The 20632-nt window shown below is 41.1% G+C and overlaps 1 protein-coding gene across 1 annotated transcript in view; it reads left to right on the top strand.

Annotated features, from left to right (window-relative positions):
• ADAMTS9 (ADAM metallopeptidase with thrombospondin type 1 motif 9) overlaps window positions 1–20632 on the top strand; it is a 155988-nt gene that overhangs the window by 62011 nt on the left and 73345 nt on the right. Inside the window, exons 17-26 of the mRNA XM_006196467.4 lie at window positions 2446–2612; window positions 2819–2948; window positions 3474–3600; window positions 9144–9354; window positions 9838–10002; window positions 11791–11955; window positions 14910–15029; window positions 17308–17412; window positions 17545–17712; window positions 19528–19797. Coding sequence (XP_006196529.1) covers window positions 2446–2612; window positions 2819–2948; window positions 3474–3600; window positions 9144–9354; window positions 9838–10002; window positions 11791–11955; window positions 14910–15029; window positions 17308–17412; window positions 17545–17712; window positions 19528–19797 — 1628 coding nt within the window. The remainder of the gene's footprint in view (window positions 1–2445; window positions 2613–2818; window positions 2949–3473; window positions 3601–9143; window positions 9355–9837; window positions 10003–11790; window positions 11956–14909; window positions 15030–17307; window positions 17413–17544; window positions 17713–19527; window positions 19798–20632) is intronic.

The raw sequence follows: 20632 nt of genomic DNA, 5'->3' as shown, positions 1-20632 counted from the left end.
GAAATCTGTTTGCCAACCCTCCATTACTTTTCCATGTTCCTTTTCACCTAAATATGTGGCCTGTACAGTTCAAGGGTTCCATCCCTGCTGAGATTTGCTCACCGAGCACAACTTATAAAAGGTAAGGGGCCCCTTTCTAGTGTTTTGTGCAGGGCTCAAATGTTTAATAGCTCCACTTTCTCGAGTACCTGCTACATGTCACATTCAGTATGTGGGAGAATTCATTATTCAAGGAACAGTTGAACTGGAAAGAAAAAAAAGTAGTACTTAAAATAAAGCCCCAATTTTATAGTACGTACTAGGGAGGAAAGACCTGATTAGAATTTTTTCTTGAGAAACTGATCAAAAAGTATGAAAGTAAATTGTATTTTTTGTTATGTTCAACAAAATTATGTTTTCATTTCTGTCATGCGGGTTTTTAGAATGGAAAATAAAGCAATTGATAAATATTTCTGCTTAAGTTTTCCTTTCAAGTTATATCATAGCAGAGTCATACATTCTTTGCTTAAAGTTTGGATTTAATGCTAAAATCTGAAAAAGAGTCATTTTTTAAAGCTTCCTGGGGTTTTATTCACTTCCCCAGTAGTCTCTCCTGACACTTGGATAAATTAATTATTCCTTCTGAAGCAGCTGCCATCTCATCTTCTTTGTCCATTTTCTTTCCTTTTCTTAAATCTCTAACTGTTCCAACTCTGTTATGTCATGTTCTCAGCTGGCTGGTATTTTGGCTCTTAACTCAAGCAGTTCTCCAGCATTACTTTTTCAGCTTAACTGATTCATCTTTTGCAAGATTTGCAATAGATTGATTCATTTTTCCCCCTCAAAAATACTGTATATTGAGCACCCTAGCATGTGCTCTTTCAGAAGCTGAGATACAGCTGTGAATAAAACAGTCTAAAAAAAAAATCCATGCTTGCATTCTTGTTTGGGGAGAGAGAGCATAAACAAAGCACTATAGAGAAAAATCAAGGTAGGAAATGGGATAGGAAGCATAGAATCTGTGCTGCCAGCAGGAGGGTGTTTTAAAAAGAATGATGGGAGGGTGGGTATAGCTCAAGTGGTAGAGTGGATGCTTACCATGCACAAGGTCCTGGGTTCAATCCCCAGAACTTCCTCTAAAAATAGATAAATAAATAAATCTAATTACCTCCCTCCTCCCCCAAAAAATAATAAAATAAATTTTAAAAAATTAAAAAAAAAGAATGATCTGGGTAGGTTTTACTGTGTAACAAATTATCTCAAGATACAGTGGTTTAGAACATCAAGTGTATCCTCCATCCCAATTTCAGTGTGTCAGGAATCTGGGAGCAGCATGGCTGGGTGTTTCTGAGGTCTCTGATGAGGTGGCTGTTGAGACTTCAGTGAGGGCTGTGATGCTATCCAAATGCATGACCGGGGCTGGGAGATCCACTTACCAGATGCCTCATTAGATGCCATTGGCAGAAGCCTTGGGTTCCTCGTTCTGTTTGCAGGAGGCCTCATAATGGGCTGCTTGAGTATCCTGACCGCATGGCAGCTGACTTCTCCCAAAGCCAGAGATTCAGGGAAGAGCAAGGTGGAGCCATAATGCCTTTGACCTGGCCTTGGAAGTCACACTCCATCATTTCTGTAGTATTGGAGTGATTACACAATCAGTGTGGGAGGGGACGACACCAGGTGTGCAGATCAGAAGGCAAAGATCACCAGGGCTATCTTGGAGGCTGGCTACTTCAGCGGAAAAAGTGATATTTGAGCATCACATTGTCTGTGGATTTTCAGATTTCAACATCTATCTAAACAGAGAAAATTAGCAAAGCTGCTAGTAGGCTCAACTAATTGTAATATGACATAGAGAGGGTCATTTGTTGGGAACTGATTTTGTAAATGTTCAGTTCATCAGAGCATGTTTTTAAATTGTAACTTCTTTTCTTTTTTTAAATTGAGGTGACATTGGTTTATAATATTGTATAAGTTTCAGGTATACAATGTTATACACCTACTTCTACTTCTATATATACTACAGTACACGCACCATGAAAAATTCAGTTTCCGTCCATGACCGTAAAGTTGATCCCCTTTCCCCAGTTTTGCCCTCCCTCCCCCACCCCTTCTCCTCTGGTAACTACAATTCATTGCTTCCACCTGTAATTTTGTAATTGTGAGGTTTGTATCACAAATCCCAGGCTAATTAGAATGCTTATATGTCAGCTAATTTTCACAGTCACCATGAAGGGTAGGTGTTTTTATCTACATTTTAGAGATAAGGAAATTAAGACTGAGAGTAGGAAAGTGATTTCCCAAGGCCACGTAGCTGGCAAGTGGCAAGGCTTGGATTCGAGCCCACGCCTGTCCAGCTGAAAAGTCCACATACTTTGCTCTCTAACTCTGCCTGTCAAAGTATTATTTCAGACTACACACAGCGAGTCATTGGCAGCAAATCAGTGAATTCTCTTGTCTCATCTACAGCTTTATCAAGCAGTAAAGGTGAATTCTTGCTAAATGGAGACTTTGTTGTCACAATGTCCAAAAGGGAAATCCGTATTGGGAATGCCGTCATAGAGTACAGCGGGTCTGACAACGTGGTGGAAAGAATCAACTCTACGGATCGCATTGAACAAGAACTTTTGCTGCAGGTGAGAACCTGGCCATGAGTCCCTGCCCCTCTTCTAACTCTTGGAATCACCTTTTCTAACTCTTGGAATCTGAAAGCTCTATGACTTCAAAGCCCAGTCTCTTTCTACCCCACTGTACTTCCTCTCTAAGAGGTTGTTATAGAAAAAAATAAAAATAAAACAAACAAACAAACAAATACCATCCTCTCCATTTTGTCACATCCTAGGTGTTGTCGGTGGGAAAGTTATACAACCCTGACGTGCGCTATTCTTTCAATATTCCGATTGAAGACAAACCTCAGCAGTTTTACTGGAACAGTCAAGGACCCTGGCAAGCGTGCAGCAAACCCTGCCAAGGTATCTCCTTTTAGACTGAGTTACAGGGATTTGAAGTGTTTTTTAATTTTTTTTTTTAAGAAGCAGCCAAATGCATGCAGTCTATAAACCTTTCTAGCTACATGCATTTTCCAGTCTCTCTTCTCTGCATCTGGCTGGGCACTCTGGGCTGGCAAGTTGAGCTGTTTACAGGATTCAGAATATGTTAGGTTTCCTCATCCTAAGAGGTTCATGCACACATGTGAACCCAAGCAAAATCAGCTCTCTCACTTTCCAGAGACCTAGATTTAGAATCCAGCCCGTTGCCTGCTTTCATAAATAAAGCTTTATTGGGACACAGCCATGCCCATTTTTTACATGTCATATGTAAGTGTCTGCTTTTGCCTTATAACAAGTGTTTAGTATTGTGATTGAGCTCACATAGCCCAGAAAACCACAAATACTGACTGTCTAACACTTTACAGAGAATGTTTGCCAGCCCCTGGTCTATAAATAGTTCATGGAATTGACTACTTTCTCTGAATAATTTTTTTCCTCCTTGTCCAGGGGAACGGAAACGAAAACCTGTTTGCACCCGGGAATCGGACCAGCTTCCAGTTTCTGATCAAAGATGTGATCAGCTACCCCAACCAGCACCCATTACCGAACCCTGCGGCACAGACTGTGACCTGAGGTGAGGCCCAAGTTTCTTCATGGTCTTCAGTACTGAGTTGTGATAGGTTTGTAGGAGGTCTCTGCATGTGAGGCACCAGTGTGGATTCTGGCCTTTAGACACCCTTCCTTGTGTTTCAGTGAAATAAGCTTTAGCCAATTTTCCACCCCCTGAGTCTAATTGAGACATGTGCCTGCGAATTTCTTCTTCTTCTCCTAAGAATTAAAGATAGCTAATAGAGTAAAGCACTTGCCCCCAAAAGTTCTCATTTGACCCTCACAGCTCACTGCATGGGTATTATTATGACTGAGTCACATCTGATGCAAAAGTTTGGTTTGAAAGTCAACAGCAAAGAGGGAAACCTCATTCATCAAAGTACCTGTAATGTTCTGTATCCACACACAGTGTTTATCACCTTGTATAAGAACTCATGCACATAAAAGTTGCAGTGCACTAGGGTAGAGGCACTAGGGTAGAGTCATGGAGGGAACCAGAAGAAAATCTATATACAGATGTCCAGATACACAGACAATTCTGTATTTTAGAAAAGCATGAAATCTGAGACGAGAAATGATGAGTCAGTAGAGAATTAGAAAGCATTTCCATGTGACGCAGTTAACTGTGTCATGTCTGAATATTCAGTAGACTGGGGGTTGCATTGTACAGTCTGCATGTCAGTTAAAAGCAAGTAAGATGAGGTGGTGCTTTATCCTTCTTTTACTGGGGAGAAATTATCGGCATGGAGTGGTTTGGGAACTTCTTAAGGTTTCGTCGTTCATAAGTAGCAAAGTGAATACTTAAACATCTTGCAGGTTCTACGTCACCATGCCAAATCCTGTCAAGTGATATTGTCAGCCTCTAGGACTGGATTAAAGATAATAAGGTGCTCTCAAGGCTCTCAGAGAAGACTGGAGTGCTGTGATCAGCTAGTAATGTCTGTCATGGAAGGAGAGGGTGATGTAGCACAAGTGCCACATCTTTACCAATCCTGACCAGAAAGCTCTGACTTCAAAGCCCAGTCTCTTTCTACCCACTGCACTTCCTCTCTAAGAAGTGGTTATAGAAAGGGAAAAAAAAAAAAGCAAGACATTAAAAGGCAGACATTTACAGTGCAAGTATTAATCCTTGTTTTAAGTAATGTCCATGTAAACCCCGTTGCTTCAGCCAGTGGATTTAAATTAGTTAAATTAGAGTTAAGATCTTTTCAATAAAAATAGCTAATTGCTGAACTGAATTAATCACTGAAGTTTAGGGGAAAAGCATTGAATTGATGGATAGATTGCTTGAGACATAACCTCAATAAATTGGGAAAGGTCACATTTTCACATTAGCCTTATATCAGATTATCACTGAAAATAATACTATGAATCATTAACTAGTATTACTTAATTAATATTAATAATTTGAATCTGATGCAGAATGGTAACTATTCTGAAAGTATTAATAGAGTTGACCATTTATTAAGAAATATTTTTAACAGTTATATATTATCCTGTTAATATTCTTATATTAATAGTTCTTACCTTACTATATATATTCCTATCCTATTAAAATCACTAATATCCTATTAATATATATATCTGATATAATTAATATTCTGTTAGTTCCTCAAACAACGCGGTGACATAAATATTATCTCCACTTCAAAAAGAGGCAGAGAGAAGTTAAGCAAATTCACCAAGGTCACACAGCTGGTTAGCGATATGATGAGATTCAAATGTGCTCTGTCTAACCCATGAGGCTGTACTCTTAAACCCTGGGTGAACACCATTTTCATTTTTAATTCAGTCACAATGATGAGTGATACTCACTCCATTCTGTGTAGTTTTTCTTCCTTTGTGAACAGAATAATTCCCAGGAGTCTTCTGCCCCATCGCTGTTCCTACCTTACTTGGATCCCCTTCGACGTCATTTCTCCACTGGCTGAATCAGACTGGGGCTGGTGGAGTCTCAGGTAGTAAATACAGATATTGTGGGACTCCTGCCTGAAGTGCTAAGCACACTTTTTTAATCACAAGGAAGGCAGGTTTGCATTGTACAAAGAATGTCAAGTAATAGAACATGACCATTAAAAAAAAAAGATTTTTTTAAGAACCCTGTTTAAAGCTTTCCCAAGGAGCACCAAGTTGAGGATAGAGATAGTATTTGAACTGTTACTTTGAGAAACTAATATATTTTGTTTCAAACAGATTCTAAAATAAGCCACAGTTTAGTCTGTGATGATGCTGGCTAATTTGATGTTCTCCAGATTTTCTCCTGCCTTGGAAGCTTTCAGACGTAAATATAAAAATTAAGGCAAATTTTACAAAGGGATTGCCTTGAAAAGTAGCCTTGAAACCGTGCGACTTTTATGTAGAATTACATAGAAGATCTCAACTGGATTTCTTTTCTCTTTGTATTATTGGTTTATGTGGGGTTGCATGATACTTGGAACTTGGAGAATAAAACACCAAGGATGATGGTGATTATAACAATAACACTAAAAATAATAATAGCAGCTACTTTTCTTAAGTGCCTTCCCTGTGTGTTAAATGCTACAGAGGTCTTGCCTCATTTAATTCCTGTAGTAGCCCCATGCAGTGGATCTGACTTTTCCCCATTTCACAGATGAGGAAACTGAGGCTCGGAGGTTAGTTGTCCTGCCTGGAGTCACTTAGGTAATAAGTGTTAGAGCTTCTATTTGCACCCAGTTCTTTCTGATTAGATTTTTATTAAAAATCATTTTGCAAGACCTCAGTAAATAAAGTCAGGGCTTAAAGTCTTTGCATTTTCATATAGTAGGTATGTCTCAGGTACTAGTCTAAATTCCCCATTTGGAGAAAGTCACCTTTATTTTTTTATACTTAAAAAAAAGAATTTAAACTCTGCTGATTCAGGAGGAGGACAGTAGCTCGGGGAGCAGGCTTGGATGATGATAGCACGTCTGGCTGATGAAAGAAAAGAAAGTGAAGGAATTGTAGCCGTATCTTTTGGTAGAAGCATCTGTGGGAGAAGTGACAGATCTTAGGGGGGTAAGAATTTAAAAATGAAAAAAAAAATAGGGGAGTTCAGGATTAGTTTATACAGCCTCATAGCTGGACAGGTGCCTGCTCACATCTGAAATTAAGTAGAAGGTCATGTTTGTTTGTCAGCATTCAAAGTCATATCTAACTGACTTTCATAGATTGTTGCAAAAATAAAGCTGTTCAGTGAAAAACATACAAAGACAGAAACTGAGCCCAAAGAAGGCTTTCTGTCCATCTTCTTTCTATCAACCTGACAGTCGCTGTAATTGTGATTTATACCAATTATTGCCAAGTGTCTGTGTGTAAAACTGGAAGACTGGAGAGAGGATTGTTACTGGTTAATCAGACTGTAAAATAGTTTTTCCCAAAACATTTTTGTAACACACCAGTTCCATGCAATGATTGCTGGCAAACCAGTATGCTTGAGAAGTGTTACTGTCTCCTCGACTCTGTGAAGACTCGTAATTCTAATGAACATTTTAAAAGACATTCTGCAATACAGAAGCCTGCTTAAATCAGTAATTATTTAATGCCATGACACCCTACACACCCACGGAGACATACATTTTTTTTTCTGTTTCAGCTTATTAACAAACACTTCGCTTTTCTGAAATATAGTAACAAATTACAGTTGTCACATGACGTGACCTAAATGAATTCAAAACGCTAAGGCAAGATGACTTTCCAGGCTGAGGCTATGATGTAAGTGAAAGGGTTTTGAGAAGAACTTTCCAAAGGCAGTGCTATGACCTTTCCACGGATTCCTCCACGTTCTCTGCTAGAATTCCGGGGATTGTATGAATATCAAGGAAATTCTGGTACACTTTCCAGCCCAAGCTGCTGGTGCACTTTCTTGTTAGGGGCAGGACTCGGGCTTCCCTTATCCAGGATGGAAAATAACATTTCCACAAGGAAATGATGATGAAGGCAAGAGAAAGTAGCCAAGATTCAAAGGGCAGATGAAAGTTCCAGATGCCTGTTTTGAATTGGTCCACATTTTTTGCCTCTCTTCCTTGGGGAAGTGAGAGTTTGCCCAGATTAAACTTTTGACAGGATGAGATAAAGCACTGTTTTACAATCTCTCATGTAACATGTTCCGGTGAGAACAAAATCCTCCAAATACTGTGTCACTCTAACAGAAAATCTCGGTAGCCCACTTTACATGCCAAACGTAGAAGTAGTTTAACTCTGACCTACTTTTGAGCATTTGTGAGAAATTCCAAGATAAGCATGTATCTAATACTCCTCTTTTCTTCCTGAGTGTAGATGGAGGAATTCTTTAGGCCATTTGTATTTGATAAACCACCGAGTTTCTGAGCAGAAGAGAATTAGCCATCAAGAGAAAAATTCCAGTGAAGACTATAAAGAAATGATCCTTTTGAGGATTGCTGAATTTGATCAACAAAACACATTTTAAGCTCAGTTATTTAGACTGTTCTGTTCAATTTAAGCTTTTTTCCCTTCTTTTTTTAGGTACTGAGTCACGTTGCTGGGACATTAAAAGAACCAATATGTGACTTATCAACACATACTGAGCACCTACTGTGTGCCAAGAAAGGCTTCTTATATGTACTAGGGAATACAAAATTGACAAAAATTTGTAGATTGAAATCTCATTTTAAAAGTATATAATCTTGGGGCCAGAAGGGACGAACAGGTGGAACACAGAGGATTTTTAGGTCCAGATGATACTATAATGGTGGATACATTTCACTATACATATGTGTAAACCTGTAGAATGTATGACACCAAGAGTGAGCCCTAATGTAAACTATAGACTTTGAGTGATAACGATGTGTCATCGTAGGCTCATCAGTCGTAACAAAGGTACCACTCCGGAGGCAGATGTGGATAATGGGGAGTCTGTGCTTGTGTGGAGATGGGGTATATGGGAAATCTCTGTACCTTCCTCTCAATTCTGTTGTGGACCTAAAAATGCTCTAAAAAATTCATCTTTATTATTGTAATTGCATTGTACAAACTATGGTTCATGTCTTCAAGAAACTTACAGTCTTTATTCACAGATAATAACATACACAGTTTTGCACACTTGAAATTCAGTTACAGTCCAAATTATCCATTCCTTTATTAATTCACAGACTTTTCATTGAGCACTTTCCAGCACAGACCCACATAAAGGAGGTTTCTAAAGAGGGGTGTTTCCGACAGTGGTTCTCTGTTGAAGCAGCCTACTTGATAAATGAAATGCTGGGTTGCATGAACCTTTTAAATATGAAATTGCTTTTTTTGCTCCGTTGAATTCCAATGTTTTTTTTTCTTTTGGGTTGCTTGAATTTCAGATTGACTGTATCAGGGGAGACTCTTCACACAGAGAGAACCTCTGACTATCACTCTGTGACTTCCATGTGTATTGGCAGCCATGAAAAATACATGGATACGTTGGTTTAAAATTGGATTTCAGTAACTGACTATGGCTTTGGGGCTTCATGGTATTTGACTTAAGAGAGAAAAAATAACTCAACTCTTCCACCAGTTGAGTCAAGATAAGACATATCTGTTTAACAGAAATCTTGGTTTCTCCCCGTTGTTTATGTATAGGTGGCACGTGGCCAGCAGGAGTGAATGTAGTGCCCAGTGTGGCTTGGGTTACCGCACGTTAGACATCTACTGTGCCAAATACAGCAGGCTAGATGGGAAGACTGAGAAGATTGATGACAGTTTTTGCAGTAGTCACCCCAAACCAAGCAACCGGGAAAAATGCTCAGGAGAATGTAACACGGGTGGCTGGCGCTATTCTGCTTGGACTGAAGTAAGTTGGTTCTCACTCAGAGGGACTTTTTCTTGGACGTTAAGTCTGATTAGTTGATGGTGGCTCCCTGCAGGGCTGCACTGAGAAAACCTCATTTAGAGTACCATGATAGATTCATAATGCCTGACCCCATTAAAACTGCAGGAAAGTGTACCATGATCTATTTGTAATGTCTGACATGGGTATGGCATGTGGAAAATTGGGAGTGGTGGGACAACTCAACCAATCACTCTTTTCATACCCCACAGGCTGTTTCCAATTTTGTCTTCCTATGCCAGTTTGCTAATATTGACTTCACTATTAGCCTGGTAAATAAGTTGATAACATGGACAGATATCCCCAAAATAACAACTAGAATCAGCTAGGGCTTGTTGGTTGGTTATTTCTTAGGGACTGGAAGCGACAAGTCAGCCTAGCCACAATCTTGTGCATGCTTGATAAGACACTCAGCAACAGTTTGATTTTGTTTTTCGGTCCTTTCAGTGTTCTAAAAGCTGTGATGGTGGAACCCAGAGGAGAAGGGCAATTTGTGTCAACACCCGTAATGATGTACTGGATGATAGCAAGTGCACACATCAAGAGAAAGTCACCGTTCAGAGGTGCAATGAGTTCCCTTGTCCACAGTGGAAGTCGGGAGACTGGTCAGAGGTGAGAAGGAAGGGCTTTTACTTCCCGCAGGTCGTCTCTGATGCTCAGTTCTGAGTCTCCCCTGGTCTGATCAGGCTGAACCTGCTGTACCTTTCTCCCACCTCCCCTTGAGGAAACAACTCCAGTCTTCTGCCTGCCCTACGTCTGTCGTCGTGGACACGTCTGGTCCACTGGTGCCCTCAGGGTCACAGTGGGTTTAGCTGTATCACCCACCATAGTAGCTGCTGTTTGTGACTTTTGAAGTTCTAGTCCCTCACCTTCCCTCCTCTTTGAGCCCTGGCTAAGCTGCTATAAAGGAAATCAGGGCTTTGTTAATTGCAGAGAAGATGCACTGGCTTAGATCTGAGGTCAGAAATGAGGTTCCCTGATTCTTTATCTTTGAAATAAGACAGTTAGACCCCAGTGAGTGATCTATTTGATTACCCACCCAGTTGCTGGTGGAAAACTTGGGAAAAAGGAGAAAGGACCAGGCTGAGTATCCAAGATGAATGTCTTGCTTGTCCCAAACCTGATGAAACCTAAGCCAGCACCCATTGTTTAGCCCAGATGGCCCAGCACACAGATGACACAGCAAAGGAAAGAAGGTGGAGCCTCTTTCTCGCCTTTATAGACAGTGCTGGTACTCTCCCAGGCAGACTCACCGAGCCGGTGCCTCCCTCCACCTTCCTTGGAAGGGGAACACAGAAATTGCTTTACTTATGGGCCAAGTCAGGAATGTAGGGAAAGAGGTGTTTCCCTGCTCCATCTTCTGCATCTGTTCCCTGATCTCATCCATACAAGTGCAACATTAACTGTTTCCTTTCAACATTAAATAAAATCTGAATATTAAAAGGATACTATTAATTCCCCTGAAATGGCAGAGAAATAACAGTGCACACGATGAACAGTGTCTGACTCCTGGACAAACAAACAGCCAACCCAGTGCTTACATTCTATGTTAACAGGTGGCCTTAGCATCAGCTCTAGCATTAGATTAAAAAAAGAAGTTGAAAGAAGGTATTGGGTTCAAGTTCTACTTAGATAGCTAATACTAGCTAAAATATCATCTCCAATTAAGTAACAAAACTTTGCAAAAGTACTTGATAAAATGGAGGTGGGAAATAATCAAACTGTACATTTGGTATAAGCCAACATTCCCTAGCTAAAGAGACCAGGAAGAACACAGCACAATTTTAATAAAGATTATCTCTAACTTCATAGGGAGATTTTTGGATTGTTACAGCTTTCTCTTGTATGTGTTTCTGTGTTTTTCAAATTTCCTGCAGTGAGTGAAGATCATAATGATGCTTATATTTAACACTCACTAAATACACGTGTGCTAAGCACTTTACTTGGATTTTTCTCATTTAGTTTTCACAGTTTCTGGCAGTAGGCACTATTGTACTCCCCAGTGTACAGGTGAGAAAACTGAAATACAGGGAGGCCACTTGACTTTGTATCCATAGGTGATTGTTTTGGGATTAAAACTTAGGTTAGTCTGACCCGTAAATTCCCCACCCTTAACTCCTGTACCACCAAACCACGAATGCTGTTTTTCAGTATTTCAGAGCATGATGCTGGGTTGGGTTTATTCTGTGCTTGAAACTGGCCCAGAGACTGAATAAATACAGAATGAATGAGTGAGTGAATGCGCAGAAAGCTTGACTCTTGATGTATTTACAGATGGCAACGAGACAGAGAAACCGCTATGGGATATAGCACACCTGTCCTGCTAATCAGTGACTAACCCCTGGGAGCCACTCTGCATTGTTCCAAGATGACCCTGACTGCCTTTGCCTTTTGTTACAGTGCTTGGTCACCTGCGGAAAGGGGCATAAGCACCGCCAGGTCTGGTGTCAGTTTGGCGAAGATCGATTGAACGATAGAGTTTGTGACCCTGAGACCAAGCCCGCCTCCATGCAGACCTGTCAGCAGCCAGAATGTGCGTCCTGGCAGGCGGGTCCCTGGGGACAGGTATTTTGAATGATAAAATTCTTAACTGCATTCTTTCCTTCTTATCTGGAGCAAGCTTGCAGAGGGACATTCCAGAGGCAGGGATTTAACTGCAGTGGCATGTGGCATGTGGCATGTGCGCTGTACCTCCATGGCGCTAAACACTAGAAATTCTGCCCCACTTCTGAGGGTTGCCGCTCGCCCTCCTGGAGCTGATTATTCCCTTTACAGACCCATATGCGTGTCTTCGCCCTTGGGTTAAAACTGTAGCTTGAGCATAAGCGCCTTTGAACAAATGCACAACAGATCTCGTGTCTGGACGATGTTACCTGCTAGCGTGCGGCTGTGGGTCTGTTACAGAATGAGATCCAGCGCCAGTGTCTTTGGCAGGAGGATCTGGACTGGGATTTGGAAGGGATGTTTTGGCTCCCAGTGTCACGATTCCTGAAGCTCGCCTCTCATAAATAAGTCAGACTCTTCAAACAGAGTTAATTAGATCAAAGGTTGCAGGAATCTTCTCTGTTTCAACGGATCATTTTCAAGCCCCCAAATGTAGGTTCCACAGTCACATTCTGGAAGGAGAGCATGAAAGTGTCCCTTGGGCTTGCATTTGAGAAGCCGCTACTCTTGGAATTAAGTCCTTCCTAATATAGAAGCTAAAGCGTTCCGGGTACTATTTAAGTAGCACTCCATGTTCCCAAGAGAAGCAAAGCAGCTGTTGGCTGTCACTTATGTAATCTCTTTAAGAACAGCTCTCCCTCCACCCTGTCCAGCCACAGCCACAGCCGCTTCAGCCCTCCAACTTGTCTCCGTTTCCAACATGCTTGTGGTGAAGGAGAGCAGCTTTATCACTGCACCCTTGCAATGCTTGCTGCTGACACTGGCACACCTCTGAATCCTCCCCATTACATAGCATCCTCAGTCAGAATGGTTGATCGTGTCTGATCACACTGAGCAAGCAGGAGTTGTCCACTTACCCTCCGAATCTTGCCTCTTTTTTGTCTTCATTTGCATAATACTTATTCTAAGTATTTCATACAAAGGGAATCATACCATATGGGACCTTTTGTGTCTCTGGCTTTTTTCACATAGCATGTTTTTAAGGTTCATCCATGTTGCAGCACATACCCATACTTCATTCCTTTTTATGGCTGCCTAGCATTCTATCTGTGGATATACCATAATTTGTTTATCCATTCATCCCTCCAAGGACATTTGGGTTGTTTGTACCTGTTGGCTATGCGAATTGTGCTTAATTCTTCTGTAAATGTTTGGTAGAATTCACCAGTGAAGCCATCTGGTGCTGTACTTTTGTTAGGAGGTCTTTAATTGCTGACTTATCTCTTTACTCCTTATAAATTTTCTATTTCTTCTGTTCAGATTTTCTATTTCTCTGTTCAAATTTTCTATTTCTTCCTGAGTCAGGTTTTTGTGATTTGTGTGTTTCTGGGTAATTCGTGTGTGTTTGAAAATTTGTATGTTTCATCCAGATTGTCTAACATGTTCGCATGTAATTGCTCACCTTACTCTGATTATCCTTTTTTATTGCTGTGGGGTCAGAAGCATTGCTCTCACTTTCTTTTTTGATTCTACTTATTTGCATCTTCTGTCTTTTTTCTTAGTGTAGATAAAGGTTTGTAAAATTCTGTTACCTTTTTAAATAGCCAGCTTCTAGTTTTGTTGATCCTGTTGTTTTTCTATTCTCATCTTTATTAGTTTTTTTCCTTCTGTTAGATTTGAGTTTAGTTTTCTAGTTCCTTAAGGTGAAAAGTTAGGTTATTGATTTGAGACCTTTCTTCGTTAGTAATACAGGTGTTTACAAACATAAATTTCCCTCTGAGCACTGCTTTTGCTGCATCTTTATATTTATTAAAAATTTTTTTTGTTTTATTTTTGTTTCCATTCATCTGAAAGTAGTTACTAATGTCCTTTGTGACTTTTTTCTTTGAATTGGTTGTTTAAGACTATCATTTCACATGCACACAGTTGTGAATATTTCGTTTTCCTCCTGTTACCTTCTGGAGCTTCACTCCATTGGGGTCAGAGAAGATATTTTCTGGGATTTCAGTCTTTTAAAATGTAACAAGACTTGTTTTGTGGCCTAATATATGGTCTAGAGTGGAGAAGGTTCCACGTGCATTTGAGAGGAATGTGTGATGTGGAAGGGCAGGAAACAAAAAACAGGAGTAAACAAAAATGTCACAACACTTTCTTACAGAGATTTGGCAGCTTCTTTCTTCATTAAGCACTCACTTAGTTGCTGTGTTTGATTAGATTCCCGAGTTCAAAACAAGACTGATTCTACCAGTTTTTGCCAGCTTAGTGGTTGCTTCTGTGAAGGGATTGACTGCTGGAGCTTCCCCAGCTGCCATTTCCAGGATGTTACTCCCTCTACTTACTGTTTTTAGATGCTTTTTTTAACCTAACAGTTAGCCTTTTAGTGGCTACACTGTTTTCTTTATGATCTGTGTGCCATGGTACATTTATTTGACTTTTGGTCCTTGCATATTTAGGCAGTTTCTAATACTTTGCCTTCTGTAAGTCATATTGCAAACACCATTCTTGTATAGAATTATCGATGCAAACTCCGACTATTTTGTTAGGAATTTGTTCCAGATGTCAAATAGGTCACAGAACAGTATGAAGTACCTATTTTAGCCACAGAGCACTGCTCTGTGTGAAAGATGTAAAAAACTGAAACACATTCCTCTCCTTCTAGGGGCTCATAGTTAAGTAATTGAACTACTCCAAATATAATTCCAATGGGAGGCAGAAATAATTCCAAATGATGTTTCTATAATCAGCACAAATTGTACAGAGTAGAACTGGCCACTATTACCTCATTTCTTTGGGTACTAATTCTCTGGCCCACTATGATAGAAATTTTGTTCTCTTATAGAATGTTATGGGTAAAGAAAGGGAAAGCAAATATTTGCTAGACTGTATATACTTTTTCTTTTCTTTCTTTCCCCCAGTGCAGTGTCACTTGTGGACAAGGATACCAGCTGAGAGCAGTGAAATGCATCATTGGGACATACATGTCGGTGGTGGATGACAATGACTGCAATGCAGCAACTAGACCCACTGATACCCAGGTACATCTCCTTTGTCTAAATCAGTTGTTGGCTTTAGGTGCTGAGATGCCAAAAGTTCCCAGCAGTTCAGTCAAAACTGAAGTACTGTTATAGGTATGTACGTAGGTAGGGAAAACAGTTGATTAGCTGAATTGTTCTGTATTTGCTTCTTTGTTACATTCTGAATCAAATATTTTGATGTGCCAGTTTTGTTCTTCTCTGCTTACTTAAAATGTACGTAGGTTTAATTCCGATTCTTATTGGATGGCAAAGATGGACTGTTTGAGCTTTTTTTCTTGAACTGAGATTTTTTTTTAATGATTTCACTGTAAGTAGGGTTCAGCAAATAGTGTCCTGTGGTCGGGCAGCAGTGTGCTGGAGCAGGCTTGTTCCAGGTAGCAAGAGGTGATTGGTAAATTTTCAGGAATTTTGTAAGCTGATTGTTACATACAGAAATTATTAAAAATTGAAAATATAAACCTATAATTAAATACATGATAGTAAAAACTAAGTTGAGAACTACTTAAAGCTTACCACTTTCCAATTCTTTTCCTAGAATTTACTATTATCTGTGTTTTTGAGGTTATTTCCATTTGCCCATGTTTACATGGTGGAAATATTACATAATGGTGAGCAATAATGCATCCCTTCCCAACTCTGTGTTCACTGATACCAAGTTGGTAGCTTGAAACTGGCCACGGTAAGAATATTTACACCACAGAAATCAGAAAATGCTTTAATTCTGAGTTTACTTTATTTTTGTGTTGATCATATAGACTTTACAAAATGATGGAACACATATTAGTAATGCAGACTAAAGTTTAAAAAAGTCTTGAGTCTGCAGCCATTATGTTGTAAATAATACAAACAAATAAGGAAATACTTTTTCTGATATTGGAAAATTATTATCTGGTTCAGCAAAGAAATTACTCCTGTCATTGGTGAGTGAGTGAAATTCTGACACATATCTTCATTGTTTCTTTCACTGTACTCTTAAATATCAACAAAATATCAGCTAACATTCATGTCCAACCTTTGCTTGTCCAGCGATTATAACCATAGTTTGGCCAGAACGCACACTCTGTGGCCCCAGTGTGGCCCCTCCGAGCATCCTCAGTCTGATGCTTTGCACCATGTGTCTTGGATGGCTGAAGTCTCAAGAAAGTCAGTGACTGTGGCAGTGTTGGTCATGTTGTCATCGCTGATCACTGAACCAAACATCACTTTGACTTGTGTCATCCTTATTTTTATTACTTTATTGAAATATTTCCGAACCACTGCCTGATAAATGCCTGGGAACTGTTAGCTACGACATCTCAACAGTCAGGATGTGAGGATTGTGTGACTTCCTTAGAGATTCAAACATACTTTTCTAAATTATTCTGTGGTACCTGTGGACTGACTGTAGGGAAGCTCCTGCAGCTGTGTCATGTGGATAAATTGTTCACTGTGTGACAAGTTCCCTGTGCCTTCCTTTGGATCCCGGGTAGAGGAATAGGCAAGATCTGGAGCCAAATAACAGGGTTTCCCATACAGTTTATAAGCTCCCTAAAGTGACTTTAGCAACGAGCCTCCAGCACTTTGCCCTGTGCCTGGTACCTCTTGGACATTTAATGGATATACATTTAATCATAGAATATCTGCTAACCACTGAGGCTGGGAATGATTGTGAGCAGCTGTGTACTTCCGTTTTCTCATTTGTAAATCTGGAAATATTAGCTACATGCGGGTGACCTCAGTCCATCATAGGGATTCCATCTCTTAGTGACTGAGGGGTGTGATATAAATTCTAGACATTGGGAAATTGAATACACCTCTTATATCCAGATTTGACCTTCTTCAGGACCTTTGGAGGTAGCTTCAGGTAAACTCGGAAAGCAAGTTCATGATTAACAAATTCTGGTTAGGAAATGAATCAAAATGTAGGAACAGAACTTGGCCTTCAGAATTAAAAACAAATTAACAATGAATAATTTTCAAAGGGTATCCTGATCTTTCCTAAATTATGTGCTATCTTATGTAATATCTTTTTCACACAAGCAGGTGAATAAATATGGTTTTAAAATCATTATGTAGATCCCTGCTCTGTATTAAGGCACCCACAAAGTGACTCAGATTATATCCCATTTTATAGTTGAATTTACAGTTGGAGCTGAGAGGTGTCATGTGACTTGCCCAAAATCATACGGAAGTCTGAGATCTTAGAATTCTTAGTTTTTGTATCTGTGTGCGCCATGACCGTTAAAGTGCGCGTTGACTGAAAGGTAACTTTGGCTTTTTCTTCCCGTCTCGTGTCCAGGACTGTGAATTACCATCTTGTCACCCTCCCCCAGCTGCCCCGGAAGCCAGGAGAAGCACACACAATGCTCCAAGGACCCAGTGGCGATTTGGGTCTTGGACTCCAGTAAGAAATAGAATGAAAGAAGCAGAGAGGGTGGAAGGGGAGGCAGATGTTCGTGACTATAGAAAGCAGGTTTCTGTCCAGCCAGTGACCGTTTCAAATAACATTTCTGCATTATTTTACTCCAACACCTAGTGTTCAGCCACTTGTGGAAAAGGTACCCGGATGAGATATGTCAGCTGTCGGGACGAGGATGGCTCTGTGGCGGACGAGAGTGCCTGTGCGACCCTGCCTAGACCTGTGGCAAAGGAGGAATGCTCTGTGACGCCCTGTGGGCAGTGGAAGGCTCTGGACTGGAGCCCTGTAAGCAAATGACTTCTTTGGAATTGGGAGAGGATCCTTGGGGGGGATCCTAAGGAGGATGGCTAGTTGTGGGTCCCCAAAGTCAGTGGGTACTATTTTAGAATTGGACTTAGTTTCTGAGGAGCTCTTCTCCATGTATGTGCAGCTGGTATGAATCTTAGCCAGATGTGCCAGAAATGCACATTTTTTAGTAAGTGTGTAAATCAACTTACAGTCTACTTAAGCCCACATCCTATTGGGCTGATTGGAAAATCCAGTCTTAATTGAGTCCAGTCCCATTAGATTGTAATAGGCATGTGGAGGACCACAGTGGTAGGGAGAAGTCGGGGACCAAGGAGAGGGCCTCTTACCTTAAATTTGGGTGCCTCCTGCATCCTGTGGTCCCTTGGAGTTCAGCGCCTCTGGCTTCCCTGCCAGGAGTGAGAAGTGGGAATCCTCATGCGATGCTGAGGACCCAGCCCCCTGTGCACACCAGGCACCATCTGTGGACTTTCATAAAAGAAGAAAAACCTTTGTCTTCAGGTGGCTCCTGCTTTCTGCCTTGCAAAAATGCCAGAGTCCAGGAAATAAAAAACTTAGGATAGGTGAAGAGAATGGAGATGAATATCTCAATAAATACCAGAATACATATATGAAATGTGAGAGATGGATTCAAAGAGAGCTATGTAAAAATCCAGACCTTGACATTAATTGGCTGCATGACCTTGAGCAGTCTGGTTTAAGTCCTTGAATCTCATTTTCTTCTCCTCTGAAAAGAGACCACAAAGGTAAGTTACCTTACAAACTGTTGTAAGGATTATTTGAGATTATATCTGTTAAATGCTTAGCACAAAGAAGGTACTCAATAAGTGGTCTGTAATCTCACTCTCATGCCCTAAGCATCCAAACATACGTTTATACATCTATCAGAGCCATCTGTCTACTCACCAGATATTTGTAAAAGTTTAGTTAGAAAAGCAGCGACCGACTGTTAAAGCCCTCACCTTTCCTTTGGAATGGAGATCATTCCAGTGGAGATTCCAGTCAATGAGCGGATAAAGAAGTATATCACATAGCACTAGATGCTGACAAGAACAAGGACAAAGGTCAAGCAGAATAGTGGCAGAGAGAAAGAAGAGAAGTGCATTTAGACAAGGTGGTCAGAAAAGGGCCCACGTTGCGCTGAGCAGTACTTGAATGGAGTGAAGCAGGGAGCCACGTGGATATCCATGTTGTACAGCAAAAGAGAGAGCAGGGGCCAAGACCCTGAGCTGGGGGTGCTCTTGGCCTGCTCAGAAAGCATCCGTCAGGCTGGTGTGGCTAGAGTGCAGTGAGTGGGAAGTGATCAGAGATGTGTCAGGGAAGTAGCCTGTGGCCACATCATCAAGGACCTACTAGGTCCAGGTAAGAATTTTGGACATTATTCAGAGTGAACTGGGAAGTCAGTAGGTGAATGACATGGTCTGACATTCGTTTGCACGAGTCACAGTTCATGGTATGTGGCAACAGACTTGGGTTGGGTGGAGGCAGGAAGGAGTCAAGATTACAAGCTGGAGCCCAGCTGAAAGGCCACTGCAGAAGTCCTGGCATGGGACAGTGATGGCATAGACTAGAAAGGGGATGACATAGATGGTGACACATGACTTGCTGGGGATCTGTTTCAAATACTGAGCCAACAGGGTTTTTCCATGAAACGGCCATCAGGTGGGAAGGAAAGGGAGGAGACAGGGATGACACCAAGGTTTTTGGCCTGAGCACCTGGCTGAGTGCTGGGTCACCTACAGAAAGCGCACTTTCACGTGACCCACTCCTTCTCTTTCTGAACATCCAATGTAGTGCTCCGTGACGTGTGGGCAAGGTAGGGCGACCCGGCAAGTGGTCTGTGTCAACTACAGTGACCACGTGATCGATCAAAGCGAGTGCGACCCCGAGTATATCCCAGAAACCGAGCAAGACTGTTCCACGTCACCTTGCCCTCAGCGGACCCCAGACAGTAGCCTCGCTCAGCACCCTTTCCAGAACGAGGATTATCGCCTCAGGGGCGTTAGCCCTAGCCGCACCCATGTGCTCGGAGGAAACCAGTGGAGGACTGGCCCCTGGGGAGCAGTGAGTATTCACTGACGTCTTTCCCAAATTTGCTCTCTTCTCTTTCACTTCATGTTGGGCTTGGAGGGAAACAAAACAGAAACACCTTTGCAGCATCTTTATCTCAGGAGGGATTGATGTTGTGCATTTTCATTTGTTGGGGTTAACTGCAGTCCCAGGAGAGGTGTCACTCGAGACGGTCTGCTCCCACCCCTAAGCTACCTTAACTGGGTGGAGGAGGGGGTGTCACTTGATCAGGTGGCTTCCTGGAAGGTACTGAGGAGGCCCTGATTGATCCTTCAGGTGGCAGATGGCTCTCACCTGAAGGAAAATTAAAAGGGCAAAAGAACTTTTCTGAAACGGAGTTTTCAATGAAAGTCATTTTCGTTCTTGCTGTTTTCCAGATGAATGTAGTCTTGAAGTGTCACACTTCCTAAGCAGTTTGTAATAGTAGATCATTGTCCTGGATGAGGAGAGGAACACTAGTCTGGGCAAAATCTGTGCTTAGAGGAGAAACACCATGAATTCATGGTTATCCACACAGGCTTTGAGGGCATGTACCTCTGTTTGATCCCAGGACTTGCTCTTGCAAATTTTGGGGTCTTCAGCAGGTCCCCTCTCCTCTCTGAGCCTGTTTCCTCATCTGTAAAACAAAGTGAACAATAATTCCAGCTTTCCTGGGTTATTGTAAGAATTAAATGTAATGATGCAAATAAAGTGTTTTACCCTCTGCCTGTCACAGAATGAGAATTTAATAAATGTCAACAGTTTTCTTTATTATTATCATTATCTTTGTCCTTCAAGTTAGGAAGACCCTAGTACTAAATAATATTTAAATTAAATAATATTTAATTAA

The sequence above is a fragment of the Vicugna pacos genome, chromosome 17 (assembly GCF_048564905.1).
Source record: "Vicugna pacos chromosome 17, VicPac4, whole genome shotgun sequence".
Taxonomy (NCBI): domain Eukaryota; kingdom Metazoa; phylum Chordata; class Mammalia; order Artiodactyla; family Camelidae; genus Vicugna; species Vicugna pacos.
The sequence above is the reverse complement of the archived record's forward strand: the minus strand, read 5'-3'. Positions and strand labels throughout refer to the sequence as shown.